Source organism: Bacillus rossius, chromosome 15 (assembly GCF_032445375.1).
Source record: "Bacillus rossius redtenbacheri isolate Brsri chromosome 15, Brsri_v3, whole genome shotgun sequence".
Lineage (NCBI taxonomy): Eukaryota > Metazoa > Arthropoda > Insecta > Phasmatodea > Bacillidae > Bacillus > Bacillus rossius.
Window position 1 is genome coordinate 35547857 of NC_086342.1, and position 23434 is coordinate 35571290.

The 23434-nt window shown below is 39.1% G+C and overlaps 1 protein-coding gene across 1 annotated transcript in view; it reads right to left on the reverse strand.

The window, feature by feature from the left end:
- Positions 1-202: 202 nt before the first annotated feature.
- Positions 203-23434, reverse strand: part of LOC134539218 (protein ILRUN) — a 37831-nt gene continuing 14599 nt past the window's right edge. The window contains exons 3-5 of the mRNA XM_063381005.1: positions 17633-17862; positions 8316-8476; positions 203-4578 (exon numbers count right to left, since the gene is read on the reverse strand). Of these exons, the coding sequence (XP_063237075.1) occupies positions 4531-4578; positions 8316-8476; positions 17633-17862 (439 nt within the window). The 3' untranslated portion in view covers positions 203-4530. The remainder of the gene's footprint in view (positions 4579-8315; positions 8477-17632; positions 17863-23434) is intronic.

Sequence of the window (23434 nt, forward strand, 5' to 3'; positions counted from 1 at the left end):
AATGGTAGGCATATAATAATAAATGGTGTGACATTTATTGTGTGTTATGTAAAGAATATTGCCCTACACGTTTTGGAACACATTAAATTTTAAATTAGCCTTATATTTAAGGAGACTAATGCTTCAGAATACGTGATTTTGAATAACACAAACATTTTTAGGAATGCTAAGTGAGGGATTGGTATAGAATAGAACATGACAGTTTCATTTTAATGACCAGTTTACTTTGCACCTCTGCATCATTCAAAGCGAATATAGCTGATAAAAAACATTTTTGGCACTGTGAGCTCTAAAAATATCATAGAAATGATATAGACCAGGGACAGGGCCGGCACGTCCATATAGGCGAACTAGGCAACCGCCTAGGGCGCCAAGTAGCTGGGGGCGGCGCAGCACGACACATAACAGCTGTTTAACGATTATTGAAACTAGATGGAAATGGATTTTTGTAACAATTTGAAATGTTTATATTGATATAAGTAATTATTTAAAGTCCACGGTGACCTGTTTATGATTTGTAATAAGTAAAAAAGAAAAAAACACAAGCCTGCTTACATTTAATTGTTGACAAAATATTAGGCTTACGTGATGTATTTTGAGGCAAGTAAAAATTTTTTTTGGGGTGTCGGGGGGGGGGGGGGGGGGTGGGTGGGGGGGCATTAAGGTTTTTCGCCTAGGGCGCCAATTTACCTTGCACCGGCCCTGACCAGGGATGCCACCAAGAATGGTTATAAAATCCTGTATTAGACCATAAAAAATCCTGTAAGAAGAAATTTTCTGTAAACAGGTTTTTCATTCTTGCCAACATTTTTTTTTACAGCTAAGACACAACAGAAAACAAAGTACAGTCAAACCTCTCTGAAACGACCCCTCACGGTTCCCAGGAATACGGTCGTAATAGAGGGGGGGTCGTAATAGATTTTTCCTGAAATTTTCAGTTCATTTCAAAGCCCCCCCCTCCCCAATTTCCCAAACCGCTACTCGCTAAGAAACCAGCCGTTCAATGGCAGGATACTGTCACTCACAATGCTAGATGGCTTTGCTTTAAACCCACATCAACCTTCATGACAAGTCCATCGCCCTACAGGCCATTCTAAAGAAAATATGTCAAAAGACAGTTTATTTTTACTGGTTAGTTGACATGTACGTTTTCTGCTTGCCGTAGTTAAATACACTAGAACGCCGATGTCACGAACCCTGGATTTAACCAAGCAGTGATTTTACGTATACATTCTCGGGAACCGTCAAAAAATTGGACATTTTGACTAAAAAGTGAAAATCAGAAAAAAAAATATAAAAAAGAAATGAAAGATCATTAAAATCTGTTAATTTTAACACACAGTGTATTTTTGTGTCGGCTTTAATACTTCCAAAAATGTTCATGTAAGAATAACAAAAAAATAATGGGACATTTCCTGTAAAAATATGGCAGCTGTAGGTTCTGCAACGCGAGTGGGCGCACACGAAGCTCGCCCGGCTGGCTGGCGGCAGCGGCTTCATGACGCATAAGCTCACCCCTCCCTCCCAGACACACAAATCATCTAGTGTCCTCCCTTATAACACCCCAACTTCGCTTCCTTTGAAAAACCTTCAGTGAGAAAATGCTCATTTCACCCTCCCTTCTCCTGTAAAATTGGGCTATTATGAATGGGGTACTAAAGTGGTGAGGGAGGGGTCAAAATATGTCACTTTTCACACCAAGTTCGAGATCAGTCATCTCTGGCAAGGAATTTACATGCGTTCAAACTTAAATATAAATGTATTTTAATAGCAAGGGTTCTATGAAAAGGAATATACCGAATAAAATCAAACTGCTGTCACCAAACAAAGCATAAAACGGTCCAATGCGTGGTCGCTTCGTTATTGCTCGCGCGAGAGGTGAGACGTGGAATGTTAGAAGAAAGATAAATGCAGGGGAGACAGACGGCAGCCAGCTGTGTTTCCTGCGTGGGGAATAAGTGGCGTAGCCTTTTTTTTTTATGTTGGGTAAAGCAACCTTTTTCTGTCAACCCATGGGAAAAGATAATTGCTTGAGCTGTCAAAATAAACATCGCTGTGGCAGTTAAAACAAGTCTAGGCGGGCGTGCATCCAGTCGGTCTCTGTGTATTGTCAACCGATAGTAATCAAAATCAAGAGAAATCCAGCAGGCAGCTTTGCCTTAACTGCGTACCACACTAGACACTCACAAAAAGCTAAATGTAAACACGTTGCCACAAAAATCTTTATCTGCACCCTGCCGGCAAAGGGACGTGGAATTGGGGTTGTTAAGCGCTGACAGCGGTCGTAAACACCGGTCGTAAACACGTTGCCACAAAAACCTTTATCTGCACCCTGCCGGCAAAGGGACATGGAATGGGGGTTGTTAAGCGCTGACAGCGGTCGACAGGAAGTGGTATATATTTTTAGATATGCGCTGCCTACGGCAGTACAGCACTCCGCAAGAGAAATGCAGTAACACGCTACTCACCACAAGAAACTTATTTTCTGCCCGATTTTCTTCGGATTTTCGGCAATTTTTCCTCGAAATCGGGTTGTAATAGAGAGGTGGTCGCAACAAAAAGGTTTTACTGTATTATAATCATATTTCTTCAAAAATCAGCTTTTCCTTCATTCCAGTTGCATAGGCCTACCTTAAAATAATAATAATAATAATAATAATGAAGATAAAAAACTGATAAGTTTACATGTAAAGAGTTAAGTACCAGTATGAGGTTCTCACAAAAATCACTTTAAAAATATACACACAGACTATGATGTATTTGCAAGCATTTCTTGCCTGAACACTCCAACTGCTTCACTTCTTCAGGTTCCTAGCTTTTTTTCTCAGCTCATCAGTGGGTTTGAATTCTAGCCCCAAATTTTTGGTCCTGTTGTGGCAGTGCAATAAATGCATCCAACATTGGCATTTCTAAACAACAGCAACTGTTTTACCGGGTTGCAGCAACTTTAATTCTACTTCCCACTCACGTTATATCGTTGTTTATACAGCGTTTGATCTGGAGATGCCTTGTGTTTTCTTTCCATTTCTTTCAATTACTATCTCCACAAAGATGCAAGCCGAATTTTTTGTACGTAACAATTACTTTAAAATTAACAACAAACTGTAAACACTCTGTCAATCCATCATAGAAATCGTGATTGCATGGTATAACAACACAGACTGTATAAACACCGTCACAGATATCACTTCGCACAAATATTACTGGGTGTGTTCCGTTACACGCAAGAACGCAAGATCGCGCAGAAGAGAGAAACAGAACACGGTGTCTAAAACAACTGTCATAGATATTATGATGCATAGTATACTTTCATCCGTGAAATAAAAAAATGCTTCCAGACATAAAAGGTAGAGCGTGAATTGTTATCATCTTACAAAAACTGAAACAACGTAGCAAAGTGAAGTGTCTCTTGACATGTTATTTATGAAGTGGAGCGGGAGCAGTAAGTAAATATTTATGTTTGTGCGTTCGTCAATTAAAATATCCGTGATTCGAAGTGCTTATCCTTTAATCTGGTGTAACTCCAAAATATCTGTGAAAACGGATAAAATCCGTAAAAACGGCAGCCCTGATATAGACTTCTATTTATTTTTTTCAATAACTGTAGGTGCCAATTTTTTCCCCACATTTTATTTAGTAAATCTTTACAGTAGGAACACACAAATACACTCAACTTTTCTATTACTGTGCTAGAAGTTAGTGGTTCCAGATAAGAATATCTAGAAAGTTATGCTTTAATAGAACTACGCTAGATGAAAAGCATTGTTAAAATCTGTAGTTGAGAATATAATGCACAAATTAATATGAAAAATACTCTTTGTCATTACAATATACTACGATGAATCAAACAGCTCAAGAATCGACCCTATACACTAACAATGCAGACATTTAGATGAAAGACTTATTTTTATATTTTACCAACTCAAAAAATAACCAATGCATGCTAAGGCAGAACATAAAAATAAAAAGGCAAAAAGTCTTCCAGTTATAGGTGAAAACATCCATATGAAAATTATTTCTTTATATGTATATAAAAATTATTAGTTACACATGTAACTAATTTTCACCACAAAACAATACAGTACTATGTTACAATCACTGAAGAAGTAAAGTTTAGGAGATGTACTTGAATACATTCATACAATTAAAATCACACATTTATGTACATATCAATGACATCGTCATCACAATTTTGCTTTCTGACACGGCTACAATCAGTCGACGGCTGCACCTCCCCCTCCTAATAGTAAATAACTAAAATGTGACCAAAATAGCAGTTTATTGCAGTAAAAATAAAATGTATGTACAAACTGAATCAAAGCAACTTGATGAATTTAGGTGAGTTTAATTGTTGTGTTCAAACAATTAGCAGAGCTATTAGAAATATGGGAGATTTCTAAATTCTTTGAATTACCATTTTGACTCATGCTAAATGAAGAAACAATTTAGTTACATGCAGTATCGAACTTTCTCTTCATGTGCACAGTAGATCACATATCTCATTCATTTTCCTCTGAAGCCACCCATATGTTAACACATCATGTTAGTGTCACCATCCGAGGACTGTTGAACTGAATCCTGCAAAAAAAAAAAGTAACAAGTGTTATGAACTGTGAAAAAATTAAACATAAACAAGGTACTATTTGAAGTCAGCAGTTTGTATAAAGCAAGAAGCAGATAGTACAGCATGGGGAAATGAGAGACTATGATTCAAGAACAGAGTGAATCAAAATTCAAATACCGAAATAACTTAGCACTCTATTTTGGCTTTGTGTAAATAACAATTTGTTCATGTCTTTCTAGATGAAAATACTAAGATTCTAATGCTGATTTTCCTTTATATATATAAAAAAGGCAGTGCAATATGCTAGCAAGCATTAAGTCACAGGTTTAATCCATAGTAATTCCCAAATCAAAAGGGTTTATTGGGTCAGGCTAGAATTCATCACAGTGAAGAGAATAATACCAGAAAATCACCACTGCATGGTTAAAGTAAAACAAACAGGGAACACTACCAAGTACAGTACACACTCGATTATCCGCGAAATTAAGTGGCACGGCCAACGCGGATAGTGAAAATCGCGGATAATCCGCAAAAGAGCTGAAAATGGGAAACATTTATTTCAACTTAAAAATCGAAAAATTTATGTACAGTAAAAGTTACAATTAACAGTAAAATTTTTTAAATGATGCTAAAATTTTAGTATTTTACGGAATAATTAACATACAATACATTTCAGTAATGTGAACATAAAAGTGTTCGGTACTTGCTTCGTAACAAGGATACAGTACTGTACGTACTCAGAGACTGTATTAGACACTGTGTGAGTTCCGAGAAGGTCTGTGGCGTTTTACTGTAAACCGCACACAATATACTCGTCAGTAGAGTTCAAATTTACTCACTTGTAATAAAATACAGATTTATGATTTATATATGTGCTGTATTTTTTCGTAGCAAGCGCGGATAATCCGCACCGCGGATCATAGGAAGTTTACTGTACCTGTAATACTGATCTCCCCGCTACAGGAAAATGCAAGAGATTGAAGTCTGGTTTCCTCTTATTAGCCAACTATCAACCTTTCGTCCTTGAGATGAAACAATTTGAGGCCATAATGGTGGCTGTGTTGTGTTTGTGTATTACTTAAGTGTTAATTAGTCTTAAATGACCAACATACATTAAATTTTTTAAAATAATTGAATTATACATGCACATGTGTCTTGGGACACAAACTGCTAAGTATGAATATAAAGTGAGTCAGGTTAATGAAGTCTACAAGACAGGCTTATTTTTTTAAAGTGTGAAACTATAAATTTTGTACAACAATTTTGACAACTATTACAAAATGTGAAGCAATTATGTGGCATTTTATGAAGGATATTTTACAAATTAAAAACATTTTAAATTAATTTAACAAAAGGAAGCATTATTTTGAAAAAATAATGCTTCATTGCATTTAAGTTGAAAATAAGCAAAAAAAATATATCATGGTGGCCACTCACAGCCACCAAAAATATTCCCTGATTGTTCCCTGATATTTACAATTACAAAAAAAACAAACTTTTGATGAAAAAATATAATATTATAGAAAGAGATTACTAATATTTTAGCACCCTGCTGCATTTTCTTCATCATATACATACGGAAGTTCGTTAAATAACATAATACATTTTAAATATGTCACTTTACATTATAGCGTCCCTTTCAATGACCTGCAGTCTGTGTTTTGTTTTATGTCTAGAGACCGGAAAAATTCGCGAATTCATTTCGCGATAGGCTAAAATACAAATAGTTATACCTCAGTGCTGCCTCTGCTATTGGCTCACTACTCACCTGGATGACTCTGGGCCAATGAGAAACACCCGACCAAAGCTTTATCGAATCTCAGGCTGCTACGTTGGGACGTCTCACAAGACAGCAGCCAATGAGTGGGTGGCATTTGACCGAGATTACGCAGAACTATGGAGTTCATCCTACAGGTCATTGAACCCGCGAATTTTTCCTGTCCCTAGTAATGAGGTATTTCAGTGGCAAGCACTCAAACATTTTTTCACACAACTTTTGATAACTGTTCTTACATTCATTTTTGAAGTGTAACATTTCTAGTTGTGAAATATTCTTAGTCTTAGTACTCTCAACAAGGGATAACAGTACAGTGCAAATTTTACCTTGTGTTTGATTTAAAAATGAAACAACTAATAGATAAATCTTCACTGCATTACAATCAGTACTCCCATCTGTAGCTAAAGCAAATGGTTCACTTACTAAATATTCAATAATTTCAATTTAGTTTCACCAGCCATATACTCCACTAAGGCAGATGTTTTTGCACTCGCACAGCTGTATTTCTGTGCAATTTTTGAGTCCGGAAACATAGCTCTATACAAATTACCCGAATGATCGGCTACTGCTATCGGTAAATTGTGTTCTACCAAAAAACTTGAAAACAATAACTCTGCGTTTGTTACTTTCGTTTCTTCAGATGTAGCGAAAAACGGCGATATAGATTTATTGCTCGCCACGGCTTTAAAATGTTCTACATGTTTCTTTGATTCAATATGCCGTCTACAGTCATCCCTTCCACCATGTGCAATCGAAAAGTTACACGTGCATACATTACAAAACGTGTGGCGTTCCAAAACATTTGAAGATGAAAAGCATGGCCATTCTTTTGAATAGTTTGGTCGAAAGTTCTGAAGAATAACGTTCTTTTTTTTTTTTTTATCCCAGATACACATTGTTCTGTCACACGCTTCATTTCTACAACCGGCACTGAAGAACACAACACTATCGAACAACATAAAATGGTTTCACGTCTGTAGACACGACAAAAACACTTTGATGAAAAAAATGGCTTTCAAGAAAGTAATTAACACAATACAGGTTAGCCAAAGTACCGTACAAAAATTATCGTGATGTAAGTAGCTAACAAACGAAAAGTCCGAGAATATGTACTAGTTGTATCGTACAACGGACGTAATACCGTACCATTTCTATTACAAAACACAAGAATTAATCTACTTATTTCGACAGTACATGCGCATATTTATTAGTTCCGTTATGTGCGCAACCACGTGATGTATTCAAACTGCGTTCACGAAACACACACACCAGAAACGGAATTTTTTTCCGTTACCCAGCAGCACAAAGCCTCGTTTCCGTAATAAACCAGCTATGTTCCGTAATTCCGTGTTAAATCTGTGATAATTACGAAAAATCCATAATGGTTGGCAGCTCTGCGGAAATATACATGACACAAAAAATTCCCTGACATTTCCCTGATAATTCCCGATCAACGTGATTTCCCTGATAAATCCCGGTTTTCCCGGTGAGTGGCCACCCTGTATATATAGAGCAAGATGTTCTCATCCTGACTAACAGCTCTATATAACAAACATACTCCTGAATATAATAAAAACTAATTAAATATATAAAATATTAAGTTAGCATTATCAAGTACTAATCGCATTAATTTATTACTAATAAAATGATTAAAGAAAGTATTAATTCCGGGACAAAATAAGCACGTTTCTTTAATTTGTTGAAAGATAACGATAAACTTCCCAGCCGACCACATGATGAAAATAAACATGAGTACCAAATAAGAACTGGTAAGTTTTTTGTTTTTAATTAGGTAAAGATGCCCTGAGTAGTGCTCTGTACGGACACCACATTACTTCAGTGCAATCACAGCTATACATCATGAATCACGCTGAACACAAACTTAACACCTCTGCACCTCTTCTCAGCACATATTGAACTAGGTTGGTTTACCTTCGCTGTAAATAGTCTAAATGAAACTGGGCCACCCTGTACCTGGAAGAGGGACTGACTAGAGGATCTGTTGGTGGAGCCGAAGGGGTTGATGGAAGTCTCGTCCACACGAGGCGAGGCGCCCAGCTCGCTGAGGTGGGCAAGTTGCTGGGTGAGGGCCATCGTTCCGCTCTCTGCGACCGTCACGATCACCCAGATGATGTCTGGCACAGAACCACACGCATCACTTCGTCGTGCGTGGTTTACATCACAGCCCATCAACACAACGCAAACCATCTCTAAATGCTAGTTCAGATTCATACACTACAACGGGGTGGCCACGCAAATCCATATATATATATATATATATATATATATATATATATATATATATATATTGTTACGATTTCCCTGCGGGTTCGTAAAGGATAGCCCAATTAATAGATTTAATTCACACACACAGTTTTATTTATTACCACTACTTGTCACTTACAAATAATCTTCTAAATTGGCAGATAATTAATTACACGTAAAGAAATGTCAATTCCTCAGTCACTCGTTTCACACACCTTGCTGGGCCGCACTTCCGGCGCAACTCTCGCCGCAGCACCCCTCGTGAGTCTCCGCCGCGGGACTCTGTCGCCGCACTCCGCCGCCGCCGTCACACCCTTCGCCGAGATCCCACACGACGACTCGCTCGCAACTTCACTCGGGACTCTGCCGCACCCGCGACTCTATCGCCCGGAAACTCCCGACTCCACTGATCTCACTCACTCCCTGCCCTGGAACCTTCGTCCAAGGACTTCGCCACTCTGCCGCACCCGCGGCACTATCGCCCGGATCTCCGCCGCGGGAGAACTCCCCACTCCGACTCTGACTGACTCTAAGGTCGGCCCAACCTCCTTATATAGCCCTTGGGTTCCCATCCAGAACAATCGGGCATGTCTCCGAGATATCGCGCGACCTTCGCCGTCGAAATGCCCAGAAACGCGTCGTGAGTCCTCGAAGGACGCGGCGGCTGCTCAAAGAACGCCGATAAACGCAACAAGCATCGGGTTCCCACAAAACGCGCCGATAAACATGTCTGAGTCCTTTTATTCCGCAGTGCGGCCTCTTTAAGTAACTCGATCTGAGGCAGGTGCGCGCTGCGACGGTCAGGATGTCGCGTGATAGTATGACACCAGATACCAGGGAGAGGATGCGGGTGGAAGGGGGCGCAGACAGGCCGAACGAGCGCGGCGACGCCAAGCACTGCAGCCAAGCGCGATCATAACATTGCCCCCTCCTTAAACCTGTTCGTCCCGAACAGGTAATACATCTCCTCGTGGAGGTCCCCATGCTACTCGAAGTTTAGGCCTCCTGCCTTTCCTCCATCGCGGGTTGTACAGTCTCACCCGATAACCCTCTCTCTCATTAGATGTAGCTTCTCTTGTCACCTGGCGACACTTCTGCGTCGCAGATGCCCCATGTCGTTCAGCCAGCTGCCCGAGACGGGCTGACCGATGCTTTGGACTGACCTGATACTCTTGAGTGCATTGCTTATTGCCTTCCAAATGTTTCCTTGTATCTTCCCTTTTTCTCTCCATTTCATCTCTCGCAGCTACTTGTTCGCACAGCATTTCTTCCCGGCTCCTCTTTGTCTCTTCTTGGTTCCTCATTCCCTCTTCATTCTTCTGAATATCTTCTGGACTGCACTCAGTTACTCCTTGCACCATCTTCATCACTCTTTGTGTGCTCATTGTCTCTTCTCGGTCTTCCTTCCCCTGTTCTTGGTCTTTCTTCATCTCTTCTTGGTCTTCCTGCATCTCTTCTTGGTATTTCTTTGTTTCTTCTTTGCGCTTCTCTATCTCTTCTTGACTCATGTTCATCTCTTCTCGGCTCTTCTTCAGTTCTTCTTGGCATTTTACCCTCTCTCTTTGGTTTATCTTCATTTCTTCTTGTTCAATATTCCACACTTTGTAACCCATCTTCACTACTTCTGTGCTTTTCTTCAGCTCTTCTTTCATCTTCATTTCCTGGCTGTTATCTTCTCCTTGGCTAATTTCCTCATGACTGTTTTTCTCTTCACTGTACTCCTCTTCACTGGTCTCCTCTTCGCTGTTCTTCTCTTCACTGGTCTTCTCTTGGCTGGTCTTCTCGTCGCTGGTCTTCTCTTGGCTGGTCTTCTCTTCGCTGTTCTTCTCTTCGCTGGTCTCCTCTTCGCTGTTCTTCTCTTGGCTGGTCTTCTCGTCGCTGGTCTCCTCTTCACTGGTCTCCTCTTCACTGGTCTCCTCTTCGCTGTTCTCCTCTTCACTGGTCTTCTCTTGGCTGGTCTCCTCTCGGCTGGTCTCCTCTCCGCTGGTCTTCTCTTGGCTGGTCTTCTCTTGGCTGGTCTCCTCTTGGCTGTTCTTCTCTTGGCTGTTCTCTTCCAGGTTTATCTTCATTTCGGTCTTCTTTTCATTCTTCATTTCTTCCTGGCCATTCTTCATTTCATTCTGATCCTTCTTCATTTCCTCTAGGCTATTGTTTGACCCGCTCTTCGTTTCTTCATGATGGTCCTTACCCACATTATTTTCACACTTCACTTCTTTCGCAGAGTTCTTCATACTGGTGATCCATGCCCTCATGTCATTCACCATTTCTTCCAGGATAACCCTTATCTTCCTGATATCTTCTACATTTAACTCTTCAGCAGCCATCTCTTTCTAAAGCATTTACTAATTAATCAACCTAAATAATTTTTTTCTAATACTGTTCTTAATTTTAAATGACCTAGCCGAACCTTATTAAACTAAAAATATCTCTCTTACATTCAAAACTAACACTGACTACAGTATACTCAAACAAACTCTAGGAAATTTCAAATTCACTAAAGTTCTAAACACTAACTATATTCTCGTAAACTAAATTCTATCCTTAACTTTTATTCTAATACTCTAACTGAATCCTAAATCTATTAATTAGGGCTATCCCACTTCTGACACCAAAATGTTACGATTTCCCTGCGGGTTCGTAAAGGATAGCCCAATTAATAGATTTTATTTCACACACACAGTTTTATTTATTACCACTACTTGTCACTTACAAATAATCTTCTAAATTGGCAGATAATTAATTACACGTAAAGAAATGTCAATTCCTCAGTCACTCGTTTCACACACCTTGCTGGGCCGCACTTCCGGCGCAACTCTCGCCGCAGCACCCCTCGTGGGTCTCCGCCGCGGGACTCTGTCGCCGCACTCCGCCGCCGCCGTCACACCCTTCGCCGAGATCCCACACGACGACTCGCTCGCAACTTCACTCGGGACTCCGCCGCACCCGCGACTCTATCGCCCGGAAACTCCCGACTCCACTGATCTCACTCACTCCCTGCCCTGGAACCTTCGTCCAAGGACTTCGCCCGGAAACTCCCGACTCCACTGATCTCGCTCACTCCCTGCCCTGGAACCTTCGTCCAAGGACTTCGCCACTCTGCCGCACCCGCGGCACTATCGCCCGGATCTCCGCCGCGGGAGAACTCCCCACTCCGACTCTGACTGACTCTAAGGTCGGCCCAACCTCCTTATATAGCCCTTGGGTTCCCATCCAGAACAATCGGGCATGTCTCCGAGATATCGCGCGACCTTCGCCGTCGAAATGCCCAGAAACGCGTCGTGAGTCCTCGAAGGACGCGGCGGCTGCTCAAAGAACGCCGATAAACGCAACAAGCATCGGGTTCCCACAAAACGCGCCGATAAACATGTCTGAGTCCTTTTATTCCGCAGTGCGGCCTCTTTAAGTAACTCGATCTGAGGCAGGTGCGCGCTGCGACGGTCAGGATGTCGCGTGATAGTATGACACCAGATACCAGGGAGAGGATGCGGGTGGAAGGGGGCGCAGACAGGCCGAACGAGCGCGGCGACGCCAAGCACTGCAGCCAAGCGCGATCGTAACAATATATATATATATATAAATAAATGATCATTTTTTCAAAATCTTAAATCTTCGAAAGATCTTCACTGATTGCTTTGAAATTTTAATACAACATTGCAATTGAACACACGTGAGCTTTTATTTACCTATGTCAAAAAAATAAAATAGATAAAAAATAAGATTGATAAAAATACAATGAGTGATTATGTGTCTGTATTCTGTTTTGTAAATATATAGATACAAAGATATAGTCATAAAGAAATAGAGCTATAGAGGGAGATATACAGAGATAGTGAGATAATTAGAGGGACATACAAAGAGAGATGCTTTGTATGTGTATACCTACTTCAAAAAAATTACAAAACAACTGAAAGATGCATAGCAACACATGCCAGACATTAGATAGTCTCTAATAAAATATCCCTGGCTTACTTAAGTAAATTACCTATTTTATTTTTCTGAGAAAAACAAAGGCCTCCACCATCCCCATAGCAGGCCTAGTTCAAATAGACCCTTGTATACCCCATTTATAGTGTATGGCTATGCATTCAAACACAGTCTGAAAATATTTTTTTCTCAGTCTGGGTGTCTGCAGACTGGAGCATGACATCACTGAGAAATATACACGACTTTTTCAGAATTTCCCAGACTTTCCAGAATGTGGACACACTGTGCAATGCTCTCTTCCACTTCAAGTGATTACATTTACAATGAATAAAATCAATTCCACATTAACCATTTCATAAAATTCAAAACTCTTTAATTTTTGAATCAAAATTATAAGGGACACACATACTCACACATAAAATATTTTTCTCTTGACAATAAATGTACTTTGAATAATTTATTTTACCAATTTTTTTGCGGTTATGAGCCCATGAAATATAAATTAATGTAAAGAATTAATTAATTTATATTTTTTCTATGTATCCTTTCAAACTAGTTCCAGCAGCACATAACTATTCAACTTTACCACTGACCAGTTATTTCACTTCTATTAAGTACTACAGACTTATGTGCTACTATTGATTGATACACATGGAATTGGGTTTCCGCCCAATGGCAAGGAGTCCCCCCCCCCACCTTTACCCAATTTTTGAAGCCTGTTCCTAAAGTCCTTTCCTCTTCTCACCAGTTCCTTTAATTTCTATCCCTAGGGTATGGGTCCCAAATTGCCGCTGCATATTCAAGAAATTGGCCTCACCAACACTGAAAACGCCTTCTCCTTTACTCTCTGTCCTGTCCCCTTCAGTGTCCTAGCAATCAGCCCCAACCCCCTCCTCACCGTCTTTACCACCCGCTGCACCTGCTTTCCCAAACCTAGGTCACTCATTAGGGTTACTCCCAGGTACTTGTAGTCCCCTTTCCCTGAATCTCTTGCCCTAACAACCTTTCTTCTCCTTGTGAATTTAATCACCTTCGTTTTGTTGATATTTATCCCTAATCCATTTTTCCTTGACCAAACTTCCAGCTTCTTAAAGTCTTCCTGCAGGTGTGCCGCTTCCCCCACCGTTTCATAGATCACACAGTCAACAGCGAACAGTCTCAGTTTGCTATCTAATTCCTCCGCCAAAACGTTCATCATGATTAGGAAAAGCAGGGGCCCCATAACGCTCCCCCGCGGTACCCCTGATGTCATGTCCACCTCTTCTGACCATTCCATTCACAACTTCACCTGCTGTTTCCAAGCCCTCAGAAAGTCCCCTGTTCAATTCACCACCCTACTATGCTACATCAACCTTCTCCATCACCTTCTTCTGTGGTACCCTATCGAAAGCCTTCTCAAAATCAATAAAGACTGCGTCTACCTGTTTGCCCTCATCCACTGCCTCCACCAAGTCCTCCAACAGTCCAGCCATTTGAGTCTCACACGAGAAACCCTTCCAGCTCTCCCATTTTTTCCTACCGTACACCTCACTATCAGTATTTCCATCACCTTCCCTGCACTTGACGTTCAGCTGACAGGACTATAATTGTCTGTTTTTGTCTTATCTCCACCTTCCTTGAAAATACCACTACCTCCTTCCATTGCCTTGGCAGCTGTCCCTAATCCAGTGAGATGGCTGTTTCCTATCCCATCGGGACCAACCGCTTCCTCCCCTTTACCCTGCCCACCTCCTCTATCTTTAGTTACAGGTCTCTCTCTCCTCTTGGCTTCTCACCCTGTACTCCATACCATACTTCTCCCTCCACAAAACAGACAGGTATTGCTCCTGTGGTAATTTCACCTTTTCCAGATCCCCGACACACTCCTGCCCATCTCGCCCCATCATCACTGGTAGCCCCTCCTCCACCATTACTCTTTTGACATAGCAATACAGATCAGTCCAATTCCCCCTACCCCCTTTATCCACCAGCCAGTGTTACATGCATGGTAGGAGGCAAGACCTCGACGCGTGCCAGGTACCTGAGCGGGCTTTCCAGAGAGTCTGGCCCAGCAGCTCTGCACAGGTGCTGACATCATGCATGCCACGCCGAATTACAAGGGTCTCACTAGCCATTCTGCTCCCCTGCCCCTCAGTCTCACCTCTGACTATTGTCATTGATACCTTTAGCAGCCTGGGAATTCTGGGAGCTTTATGAGGCTACAGCGCAGAGAAACGCAAATAAACACAGCCTTTCTTGATCTAGCGGGTGTCGGGTCGACCCAGGATGACACAACTCATCACAGCTGCTCTCGTCCGTTCAAGAAGGATGTCAAGGTACATAAGAAGCAACGCTGGCATCCACGGGAGTTCAGACAGTTCCGTAAGGGAAGGGAAGTGCAACATTGGGAAGAGGAAGAGAGACCCGTTCGAGAGTGCCGTGATGCGGAGAGACGGGATTGAGTGAGTGCGACTGAGTGAGGCAAGACTGTGTGTGGACAGGCGCGAGGTAAGTGGCACCTATCTAAACATTCAGTCTCGTGCCACTCAGTTGCACTCTCTCGATCTCGTCGCTCCGCGTCACGCTGCTCTCTAGGAGGTTTCTCACCTTATTTGCAGATGTTGCATTTCCCTTCACTCGCAGAACTCTCCGAACTCTGGACCTCCCGCAGTGGCTGGCGTTACTACCCAAAAATACCTGTGGCGCCCTTCTCAAACTGACGAGAGCGGCAGTGACGAGTCGCGTCAACGTGGGCCACCCCGTGACCCAAAACGTCCAGAAAGGCAGTGTTTATTCATGCCACTCCGCGTGGCGGCCTCGGGAAACCAGCAGAATCCCCAGGCCCCTAAAGGTGTCAATGGCAATAGTCAGAGGTGGGACAGTGATGTGGAGGGGAGGGGGACGGGTACGCGTGATGTCAGTGTTCGTGCGGGGCTGCCGGGCCAGACTCGCTGGAAAGTCCGCTCAGGTACCAGGCACGCATCGCGGCCTTGCCTCCTAGCACACATGTAACAATATGGTATTACAAGATACTAAACGTGAACATAAACAAATTCAATTTCTAGTGCCATGATGCATACATACCATCAATAAAATCATTGTCAATGATTTTATTTAATTTAAAAGTGTTATCCTCTTTCACTGTGCAAATTTTAACTAGTTAAAATGTCATGTATATAATAAAAACATTGCAGACTTTTATGCGCACAATGCCTGCGTCTTTAAAAATCTTAGGAAAACTCCATTTAAAATTGGAATACAGACACATGACGAAACGCCGAAAGTTGGGTGATGCTTGCAGGTTGCATGATTTATAAATGAGTATAAAAAAACTGTTATTGAACTTGTTGCATCTTGCATCAACTGGCAATGTTAGAGATGAGTAAAATAGGCAAAAATATTGTGACCAAACAAAAAATTAGTGTCTAGTCATAGCTGCAAAAGCTGCTCTAATTAAACTGATGTAATTGATTAAAACTCTGTTAAGAAATATCACAATGAACTTGAAAATGCTGTCCTATAAGCCAGGGTTAAAATGCATTATGTTTGTAGGTCAAGTTCAAACTTATTAAGCAGGAACCTTAAAGGGTTACATGTGCTTACAGAATCAACACCGTACAAACAGTACTCATTCAAAAGAACAATAGAATAGATAAAAATACTTAAAGACAGGTATGTAGGTAGGTATGTATTTTTGAACTTATAATTCTGTTAAAATGTTGAGGATAAAATTTTAAGAATTTAATGGAAATGGAAAGATCTGTACACACACACACTAAGGAAGGAAGTTTAACATGATGAACTCATGTGGCCATGAGAATGTCATCCATATAGACAGCATATTAACCTGTTTATATTTGCTTTCATTAACATTGGGAGATTTACCAAGTGTATTGGAGTCCCAAATAAATCTTTTTAACAGCAAAACTATTCTGGAATACATTTTATAAATATTAAGTCACATAAAGCAATAATCACAACCTTAAAAATACATTGTAATCCTGGGATTAAGCCATTAATAACTGAATATCCTTGCATCTCTCTAAGTCACTGACAGCTCAGTGGCTCAATGCAAGATTAAGAACATGAAATCTACCAGCTCTAATTGCAACATAGGAAACAAATTTTTTTACACTATAATTGAAAAAAGTAATATAATTACGCGTTAGTTTATTAACTAACTGTTATATTGCTTTTAAATATACAAGCATTTCTGTTTGTATGTTTTTTATACAAACCTACAGATTTACTCCATACTTGATAAAATATTGCTCACAACAAGAGGAAGGTCACTGCCTACATGAGATTTCAAAAAACCACCCCAATCCCTCTTTCACACCTTTTAAAAACAGAACTTTGATACTACTTGATGGAATTTTGCTCACTTTACATACAAAATAAGATGGAAATTACTGTCTATATTTCTATACAAGAGGCAAGTCACTGTCTACATGATAGTTATATATAAATAAAATAAAGCAACTCATCCCGATTTCCCTAACCCCTAAATCAGAATTGAGGTACTTGTTCAGGAAATTTTGTAGACTTGACAATAAAAATAGGACAATATGTGTAAAATTATTGAATACATTTGATTTTGAAAAAATTATTTCCCCAACCCCCTTTTTTAACCATTAGAGCACACAAAAAAATAATTAAACTTGATGATTGAAATAAGAGGCATACTGTAGATTTTTAAAAAACTTCCTAAACCTTTTGTTTCCCATTTCTTAAAGCAAAATTTTGCATACCTGACGTTCAAAATACGGGGAAAATTTCAGTTTACATCTGATTTCCAAACACTAACCCCATCCTTCTTTCTTAACTCTTAAAACCAGAATTTTGGTTAGCTACTTATGAAATTTTTCACACATGATGTTCAAATTTTTCTACAAATGATAATAATAATAATAAAAAAAAAACAATCTCCTTTCCATCTTTAAAAGCAGAATGTTGGTACTATGCACTTGATAAAAGTTTGCATACTTTATGTTCAAAATGTGGGGAAAATTACTGTTTGAATTTGATTACAAGAAACAATTTCCATCCCCTTATCTAACCCCTTTAAATCATAATTTTTTTAATTTCTTGATAGATGGCACAGCCAAAGAGGGAGGAGGTACCTCCGAAGTAGCAGCCGGACGGCGTGAGCATCCTCCACTTGCTCTCGTACATGCCCGGCTGCCCGGGGCTGATCATCTCCAGGCTGAGATCAGTGGTGCAGCCGGGCCCCACGGCCAGCACAGGCACTCTGTCCGCCGGGCACAGCTGGTCGCCCCCGCTGAACCTCAGGCAGCAACCGTGGGGCCACGCCTCGTCCCCCGTGTTCTGCACCCGCCACGTCTTGGTGAACCTGCGACACCAGCGTCAGCCCTCCGCTCGCTCGAGCCCACCTCTGCTCTGCGACCCCCGCTCCTTTCCCCTCCTCCTCTTCTCCAAGTCCCTTCCCACAGGTTCTGGTCCTCCCTGCACTACATATGTACAGATAGTCGGCACGGTGGGATGAGCTAGGCAAGCCAAGCCGAGCGTCTAAATACAGACACTACAACAGGCAACATTTGACAGCCATTTTACTTCATACCGGAACTGAGCCACCCTTAAATCTTAAAAATCAGCAAACACTTGTGCCCCGGCCGTCGTGGCCAACGATTCGAACAAAGTGACAAGTGTCGCAACATTACAAACACAGTCGCACACTCCTGGTGACGGGGCAAGGTCAGAAGTGGAGTTCCAGACTGCCTGAACCACTTCCCAACCAGCCGGAAAGCTTGAAGACTGGATGTGCAAGCCGCATCCACAAGAACAGAGCAGTAGTTTCTACCGCTGTGCACAGAGGAGATTAAGTCCAGAACTTTGGTTTAGAAGAGTGAGATTAAAATTTTATTGTATTTGGTAATCATTGTCAAAAAATATTCAGTAGTGTTTTCAGTTAAAAATAGTGATTTGTCGAATCTCACCTGTATGTGGATAATGAAGCTACTGCTAACAAACCAGCCCAGAAAAATTTATTTGGTATTTCGGCTTTCACAAGATTATACTGCATTGTAACAAAGGTTAACACTCTTGGAGTGTCCCGAGTGTATGGGACACATCTGTCCGTAATTTACAGACTTAAACATTGGATAAAAACTATATTATACGCATTCCAACTAATTTATACTCACTTTTGAAGTAAGCATCGAAGTCCACCGTATAACATTAAAAATTAAATCCCTAGTGCCTAGTACAATAAATTAATGACTACAATCATACTACATATATTGCAGCTATTTTATATTTGTTAGACTATCACAACTAATAATTAATACTAAATATTAACACTTATGGAAAAAATAAATACATGTTTAGTGTTATACTACAAATACCTACTAAACATTACGTACTGTTTATACAAATGACTAACTCAAAATGTTAAATTCAAAAATCCCAGATAGGTTAATTTCAGTCAAATCTGGTGATTTATTTTTAAAAGTTAGCAAAGATAAATCCTAATAATAACAACTGCTTACACTTAATGAAACAATTGCTAGGAAATATCTAGCCTAAACTTCAATGATTCTGTACATTAAATAGACAAATAACAAAATCACAGTATGAATTACAAAAATTAGCATTATAGACAACCACTCGCAACGATGTGAACTCTCACAAGTGCGCCCAATGTTAACTAACACTACGAGTGACAAGTGATGAGTACTTATCAGACATCATCGGTCCATCGAGCCTCCCGTGCTGCCTGCCCATGTGTACTTTGATGCCGACTTCAAAAGTGATTATAAATTATATATTTATACATAATAGGATTCGTTTAGTATTTAAGTTCTGTAAATTAATATTATCATGTAAATACTATGTTCACACATTTGTGAATTAGGTAGGTTTTATTACGAAACCGTACATGATAACATTATTTTCATATTTTATCATATTTTTATAAAATTATAATATTAATTTTTTCTATATGTAATACCAGTAAAGATATTTTTTTTATTCTTTCTTGTGCAGTTTTCTGTTTTAATTATTTTTTTGAGATATTAATTTATTTAATGTAAAAACTAATTTATAATGGAATGGTAAGTGATGCAACACAGGCACAAAAAAATTGAAACAGCAAAATCATATTAACTTATTAAATAGCGTGATAGGAAATTGGTATTAACAGTAAAATGATTCAATAAAAAATATCTACAAAGTTTGTAGTTGATCACATGACATACACAGGCACAAACATATACTAGCAAAATTGTTATTATTATAAGAAATCAGTTGTTGCTGACAAGTAAGATATTTTTGAGAAATAATTAACATAAGAAAACTTTTAAAAATCTATTAAATTCATTATGATAAAGCAGGATAATAATTTGGAGAAAAGAATAAAATTAAATAAACAACATCATTAAAGTAGTTTGTTTCTGTTGGAAAACGAGATCTTTACACTTCAAATTTAAAATGCAGATTATGCATCAACAAAAAAAAAACTCTTTGTTTTTAAAAAATTAGATATTTGGTCCTCATTGTGTCTATATCAGCTCTCGACATATCCAAAAATATTACCAAATTTGTGTTTACCTGAAATTATGTAATGTAACTGAAGCAAAGGCGAAAATATACTTTCTACTTGTAAAGCAATGAATAGAGGCTTAAGGGACCTGCCTAGTCTGGGTGTATCTGTGTTAGTGAGGCGGGATGATAAGTGTGACGGTATCTCTTCTAAGAGCAAAGTTCTGACTAGTAAATTGTTAAAAGAATTTTTAAGAAACCTTACTATTTATACCATATGTACAGACACAATTACAGTTATGGCTACGGTAATGTTTACAGGCAGTTTTTAGATTTATTTTTTAATTGTGGGGTTAAAAGTTGTACACTAAATAATTCGGACAGGGCCCTTAGTTCTCTTGATGGCCAAAATTAACAGTTTGGCTGTCTGTAGGTGTTGTGTCTGCGTGCGCGCATCCGTGCGTGTCACAAAACAAACGGTTTCATTTAAAATTTAAAAACTACTTACTTTTTGAACATGTGACGTGAAATGATAGTACATATTGATAGTGAATTTATATTTATTTAGTTTTTACATCTCGTTTTCCAAGTCATTAGAGACCAATGGCGGATGCAGGGCGCAGTATAAGGGGAAAATAATTTGCAAAAAATCAGTGGAGGCAGTATGTATGTTATCTATTTTGGGTAATGCAAAGTGAGTTGTTACGACAACCTCCGTAGGCTGAGGAACATGACTTAATCTGTTCCAAGCAAACTTCCTTCTCTTTAGTTACCTATCACCAACTTCCTCAAAAATGAATAAAACTTGCATTAAGTCACATCAGTTTTTTTTTAGATTTACTGTGTTAACTTAGTTGTACTAAGCTTTGTCCATGCAAAGTGGCTAACAATATTTTTTTTTTCAAACAAGAGTACCTATACATATGGTAATTTAAGATCTTAGGCTTAGAAATGTTATCTCTTTTAACTACACCACATTCAGTTTAGAGAATGAAGTGTAGGCATCCACTTCAAGATCAACCTACACAATACACTGCAGATAACATTCAAAATGATTATAAACTCGTTCCTGCTACCTTCCTCACCTAACAGCCTATAATTTGTAAACTTTTTTTTTATCAATTGTCTTCGGTGTTTTTTTTGGATATCATGTAATCATGATATAAATAAAGTATGGTTATATTTTTAATTAAATACTTTTCTTTATAATTCTATAATAATCATATCCCCCCTTACAAGCAAATGAGTTGGGCAAAGACACAGAAACATAAATTTTATAAAAATATAACTTTCATCTGAAGTGTGACCTGGAAACTAAGAGACAAACTCACCTGCTGATTGCAACATGTACACTGGTTAAAACATGAGGAACCTGCTTGAGAAGTTGCCACAAAAAAGTTGAATTAAATTACCACTTCCTCATACTTACACCTACATACAGGTAAGTCTGAGGAAGTTACACAAAACATGATTAACTTTTGTCACCAAGTTAGGTTAACCAAAAATGTTAAAGATTTAAGACTAGGAATATAAGTTATATCTTTGTTCCACCACCATTTTGAGAATTTAACTTAATGGCATTCAGCAAAAAAATTATTTTGCAAATTGTATATCTAATGATAAGCCTATTAAAAGGGAAACATATTTTTAGTTTTCAAACTACTTTGTGACATTAAAATTGAAATTTTATGAACGTCAACACATATAATAAATACAATTTACCATTGGCTGCAATTAAGTGACGTAGTCATAGCAGTTGTTAATTCCTTAGAATTGCACATTATGTAACCAAAATATAACCATTCCCTACTTTCATTTCAAGAGATTGAAAGCTGCAATTCCTTCAAAGATTCTAGTTTCAGACATGTTCTACATTTTTTGAGAGTGATTTTTCACTCCTCATTTTTTATAACTTAAGCAATTTCATTTCCCTATAAAAATAGAAAATTTTTAAAGAAAAACTTTTAAGTGAAATAGCACTTAATGTTTGTAAATACCATCAAATAAATTTTTAATGGTCAATAAGAACTTTCAATTCTTTCTCATAACTAACAAAAAAAAAAAAAAAATAGGCCAGGTTTATAAACAAAGCAAGAATGCAAGACTCAAACACTATAACAATGTTTTCGACTAGGCAACACATAAAAAAATAATACAAGTATCGTGGGTATAAAAGGATTTGAAATTAAGTGTTCTGAAATCTTTTACAGATGCAAACGTTAAATCAATAAAAGGCCAGGATGCTGTTTTATTGTTACGAGTTCACCTATCCCTCACTTAGCACAACTAATTCGTTCCTAAAAATGCTTGTATATTCTGAAGCATTAAATTCCAAAAATAGCAAGGCTAATTTATTTAATGTGTTCAAAATTGTGTAGGAAAATATACTTTATGTAATATAAATGCATAGAATAACACTCAACTATAAATATGTCACACCATTTATCTTTATATGCCTCCCATCGCACTTTGTATGACCAATATGACACCGTGTAATGGGAGATATGTGGTTATGTACCTTATCGTCAGTCGGCTGGCTGACTTGCCCACCCGGGCGTAGCCTTCAACTCACGTCAAGTACCTTTTCAAACAATCCTTTACTGTCAGTGAAACCGATATTACTGTCCGGATAATTACTTTTTATTTTTCAAAAATTAAAGTGCTTATTCGCGTATCACCACCTGGTTCACACCAATCCTGTCAGGCCAGTGATTTTTTTTCATTGCAAACATTCATTTAACAACCATTTCCATGTGAATCATCTGTTAATTTCTGTTACGATATCTAATGTAAAATATATTCTCGCTAGTACAACCAACAGCATCAGATTTATATAAACTTTTCATAAGAATAATTATTTTGTGCGATTGTCCGCAAAGTTGATTGCTTAAACCTAGAGCGCAACCAACATAAGCGCGTGACAATCTGTGTGCCGTAATACTTCTAGTTTTGTCTCAAATACTTGAACACGATGCATTATGAGTGATCAAGCACGTACAGTTACCGGCATCTGAATGGGCAGACATTGCTTTTGTTTGAGTGAATTCCGTGCCACTTGCCGGACCGAGTTCACGGCCCGGTCTGTGGCCAGGGGACAATGCGGCACAAGACGTTGAAACAGACTTCGTGGCATCGTGCCAGACTTTCTTTTTGCCTGCGGAGATTTCGTGTTAACCGAAATTTACAGACATGCTATTCAAGACTGGGGCAGTAAAAATTAACATCGCGCTAAATGAAACCGCGCAATCTGAAGATGTGCTAAGTGAGGGATAAGAGTAATGTGGAGAGAAAACTGGGTTCGTAAAAGATAGCCCAATTAATTTGATATACTTTTTTATTAATTACTAACATTTGCACCTAAAATTAAATAAGGAACCACTCCCAGTCCAATCTCTGTCCGTAAATAAGTCTCACGCCGATCCATC